Consider the following 4965-nt stretch of genomic DNA (forward strand, 5'->3'; position numbering starts at 1 on the left):
CATTATAACATCCCCACAGTTGAAAGGGCGAGCAGGTTTAGTGTCATGGGGATTCGAACCCGTTACCCTCGGGTTACGAATGAACTAATGAACATATTTATTATGGAAATGCATAACAATTTTTAAATATAAAGTTTGAGTTTTCTTGATATCAAAAAACAAACCACACAAACAAAACGTAATTATGTTTTTAAAATATATATTATGTAATTCCTTTACTTTGTTTTTTACATTGCCATACGTCAGTAACTGAACATTCCCGTCACACCAAACATGTTTGCTCTTTCAACAGTGGAAACGTTACAATGTGACGGCCAATCCCACTATTTGCAAGTAAAAGTGTAGCCCAAGTGTAGACGTTGGGTGGTGATGGCTAGCTGGTGTTTCCTCTAGTCTTAGCGCAAAATTAGGGATGGCTAGCTCAGATTGTCCTTGAGTAGCTGATCGCGAAATTCGAAACAAACCAAAACAGAAGCTTAACGTTGTATTTACTTGGCTAAGATTACCAATGATTCGTTAATTGGCAAATTTTGGACAACACACACAGGGAAAATTCTTTCGTGTCATTTGCTCAATCTTGAGTAAAACATATTTCAGATTATTAATATGTAATTCAAATAATGTGGTCCTAAAATCATTGAATGACAACAAATCAAAATGTTACTTCATTACAAACGGCATATATTTTCAATAACAGAATCAACATTTGACACACTTAATTTTGAGCTTTAAATTAATCTCTTCAAGAAATTAATCAGTATGTTCCCAAATTGTAAAAATAAATTTAGGTATATCATTTATTCTCTGTTGCGAAATACCTTAAGCAACAAAATTATTAAATATGTTAACTTTTATGTTCAGTTGGTTTGATTTATTTTGAATTTCACGCAAAGCTACTCGAGGATTATCTGCGTTAATCGTCCCTAATTTAGCAGTGTAAAACTAGAGGAAAGGCAACAAGTCATCACTACCTACCGCCTACTCTTGGATTACTCTCTTTTACCAATAGAAGAATTGACTGTAACATTATAACACCCCACGGCCGAAAGGGCGAGCTGATCAGTATGATGAGGATTCGAACCCGCGACCGTCAGATTAATTGTGAGTCGAGTGCCATCTGAACCATCTAACCTTGTCGGACCTTTTTGTTCGATTAAAAAAAAATTAAATCGTGATCAAGTCCTACATATCCAGGTGGTTAGGGCATTCTATTCGTAACCGAAGAATCATAGGTTCGAACTCTTTCACATCAATCATGCTCGCCTTTTCAGCCGTGGGGGAGCGTTATAATATGATGGTTAATTCTTCTACTCGATGTTAAAAGAGTAGATCAAAACTTGGCGGTGGGTGGTGGTGACTATGTACTTACACTGCTACATTAGGGACTGCTAGCACAGATAGCCCTCGAGTAGTTTGTGCAAGATTCAAAAACAAACAAACAAAATGTTCTTTGTTTTCTGTTACGCAAAAATTAAACTAAATTCCAATGCAAAATTTATTTTTATCAAAATTCAGTGTACACTAATTTCAATATATTTTTCTTTCACTACATTACCCACGGGTTGTTGATTCAACAAAGGAAATATTTAAAACATCACTTCTACCGGCGATAATCGAGATTCTAAGAAGCTGTAAAAAGGAACCAAAACATCTATAAAGTTTAATATAAGTTGAATTAAAAGAATAAAATTGTCGATGTTGTTTTAAGTAAGTTATTTAAATAACTTTAATAATTTTCAAAGGATTTGGGAAGTTTTTTCATCATAACGTGAAACCCACTTGAAGCGGAAATTATCTCAAGACGTTTGGTATGAGTATTAAATCTTTTATTAAAATAAAGTAGACAACAACGTTTCCACCTGTGTAAGTCATATTCAGGTTAAGAAAGAGCTGTAAACTTTCTCTTTGTTATCCTGAGAAAGTTGATCTTTGAAGACAACTGTGAATTATTTTGATTACTGTTGTAATTGGTTTCAATATGCACTATACTTTTATCTATACATATATATAGATAATTTTTCTATTTATATCAGTTCAATTTCCATTAAATGTTATTACAACCGACACATAAATATATATACACCAGTGGGATTTTTTGCAACAAATAATATATCACAGACGCTATTTATGAATCTCCTGTTATTTCTTTTCAGCTAATTGTGAAGTAGAAGTTAAAATGTTCCATTCTTACCCTTTAATAAAATCGAAGATTACATATGCTGCCCAAACACAACTGTTCTCTTTCTACCCCCAACGACTTATCGATGACTTTAGTAACATAAATCGCTAATATTTGGTATAGGTTCTATGCGACAAACAAAAATCACATTTCCCACTGTAAAACTTTGCATTAAATAAACAAAGTGACCTAAGGCCCTTATGTGTCTCATTTCATACCTGATACGTTTTTTAATGTGTATAAATTTTAAACTCTTAAACATTACACATTACCTAGAAAACTAACGACTTATATTAGCCATTAGAAGGTGGCAAATTTTTTAAATATTCGAATATTTTAAAAACATTAAAGTTATCAAACCAGATTCTTCCAAAACCTTAACATACGAATGACAATATGGGATTATAGTTATTAAAAAAAACAGAGAGTGCATTCTTTAATCCTGTGAGATGAAGTTCATATTAATAAAAAAGACATTACATAAGTCATGATTTTTAAAAATGTTGGGGTAAACTATGACCAGTGATAGGGAAAGCATAATTTCAATCAGCGATTCTCAGATACACGAGTTGAGAGGTGTGGCCTGGTGGTTAAATTGATTAACATTATTATTTGAAAAGTGAAAATTTGAATCTCTTCCGTTTATAAATGTTGATATTCTTTCTTATTTATACTATCTTGAGCATCGAAATTAATTGAGTTGTTTCCAATTACCCTCCACCAATACGATTTTATGCGTCCAAATGTAGACTGTCATTCATTCTTAGTTCATTATACAATCTTATATCACTTTCTCTTGTTCCGCTATGATATGCTTGTCTTGCTGTTCGTGTTCCTCTTGTTAACCCATCTCTTAAGTTAGGGTCGCTGTCAAAAACCAAGCCTACATCTATGTCTCTTCTAAACATATTCTTTTTGCATCTTCCGTTTCCGTTACATATTCCGAAATCTGGTTTCTTTTCAAAACCACTTTCATTCCTACGTCTGTTAAAAGCTCTGCTATTTCCCCCTATATATTTGTATCCACTATTAACATTGTGGATGTTTCGGGTTTTTTTGTGACTTCTATTTTCAGCGTAACTTCCTTCAGTGTACACCGTAAGCATTAAAAGTAGAATAATATTCTGTAAAAAAATAAATATTAAATTTCATTTTTTATGAAACTAAGACCTTTAAACAACCAAGCTATTTGCTTCTTCCGTGAGAAAATTATGTAGATCCAAAGTTATTTCACAGAAACAAACAGTTACACAAACTGGAACGATGTAAATTAGCTTATCCTATAACTTTATTCCCATAAAGTTTTAATATTTTATTGCGAAATGCTCATACATAGATCAAATTAAGTATAAAATAAATGGCATTATTCATGTTTTGTCTTAATTGTTTATCCTAATTTGTATTAATAACTGCAATAGAAATAACTTATTAATTTAGTGAATCTAGACAACGTAAAGATTATTTATTAATTTTTGTTTTTTTATCTCATATTATTTTGCCACTTATCATACTGGAATGATACCATGCTACAAATAAAACTATTTGTTTCCGGTGAGCTGTGCCAGAGTTCAACCGATAATTAACTTACAGAATAAACTGTAAAACACTTACCACTGACTTCATCTTCATTATACTGCAATAAGCTAAAATACGTTAATATCAGATGCAAGTTAGTTGGGTTATGTTAATAGTATTCTTCAAATTTACGAATTTATGTAATGTGTTGTAATGACGCCATCACATTGAAGGCCAGTGAGTTACGAAGCTTTTATGACCCAGATTACTATTTACTGATTTTATATCATACAAAAGTCGTTTTTTATAATTAGATTCTTTTCCAGATATATTGATAAACAAATTTAAACAACAAACCTGCCTTAATACGTTATAGAAATGTTTTTAGTTTTCTTTCTGATACTGATGTACTTTCAAAATCCGATATCGTGTTGAATAAGCCTTATAGCGTTTATATAATTTGGTCCAAAAGTAAAAAACACACACAATTGTTTCCCTATGTTATAATTTCAATTACTTTATGCAAAAACTTTAATTTGTTTGGTTTTATTTTACACATTATTGTTATTTATTTGTTTGTCACACTCCAAACGAGTTTAGGTTTGGTATCGTTACGTTAAGTGATGTCAAACTTTTTAAGTGAGTTAACTTAAGGCTATTTAGATGAAAAGTTACACTTTTTACTTGAATTATACGTTACACGGTACGTCCAATAATTACTTCTTAATGATCTATTGTTCTAGATTTTACAGTACAGACAACTGAATATACGGAAGACACAGCAGAAAGACCGATGTGGTTTTTGTATTGTTAAACACACAAACACAACTGAATATAAATAAACTTTCTAGACGCTAATTTTTATTATCAGGTTCTTATTTAATAAACTTTTTTTTCATTGGTGTAGTATGTATGATTAACATTTCATGTTCTCATTAAATAAGTTTCCTTATCTTTATTATTGTTTCAATCAAAAGCTGTAAACAGATCTGAAATCGATGTGAATATTTACTTTACCTTACTACTATGTTTCCGAGTAATTGGTACGTGCTTCGTATGGAATGTTCTATTCTTCTTTTAAGGATAGTTACACTATCTTTATTGATTATAATATCTGTAATATAATTAATTTATAATGTCTACAAGTTATGTTGTCTCGAATATATCGCTTGATTTCTTATCAAATTATCATCCTTATTGGTTCATGAGATCAAAAGCTAGCAAATTTAAAAATATTGTTTGACTTTTAACAGTTTTGATGAATCCCATTA

General features: G+C 31.1%; 1 protein-coding gene across 1 annotated transcript; it reads right to left on the reverse strand.

Annotated features, from left to right (window-relative positions):
- Positions 1–1258: 1258 nt before the first annotated feature.
- LOC143254137 (uncharacterized) lies at positions 1259–3930 on the reverse strand. Its single transcript, XM_076508929.1, has 2 exons — positions 3791–3930; positions 1259–3303 (listed from the first exon to the last, which is right to left on the reverse strand). Exons 1-2 carry the CDS (start codon positions 3806–3808, stop codon positions 2911–2913), a joined length of 411 nt encoding a protein of 136 aa, XP_076365044.1. The 5' UTR covers positions 3809–3930; the 3' UTR covers positions 1259–2910.
- Between the last annotated feature and the right edge of the window lie 1035 nt (positions 3931–4965).

Source organism: Tachypleus tridentatus, chromosome 6, assembly GCF_004210375.1.
Source record: "Tachypleus tridentatus isolate NWPU-2018 chromosome 6, ASM421037v1, whole genome shotgun sequence".
Lineage (NCBI taxonomy): Eukaryota > Metazoa > Arthropoda > Merostomata > Xiphosura > Limulidae > Tachypleus > Tachypleus tridentatus.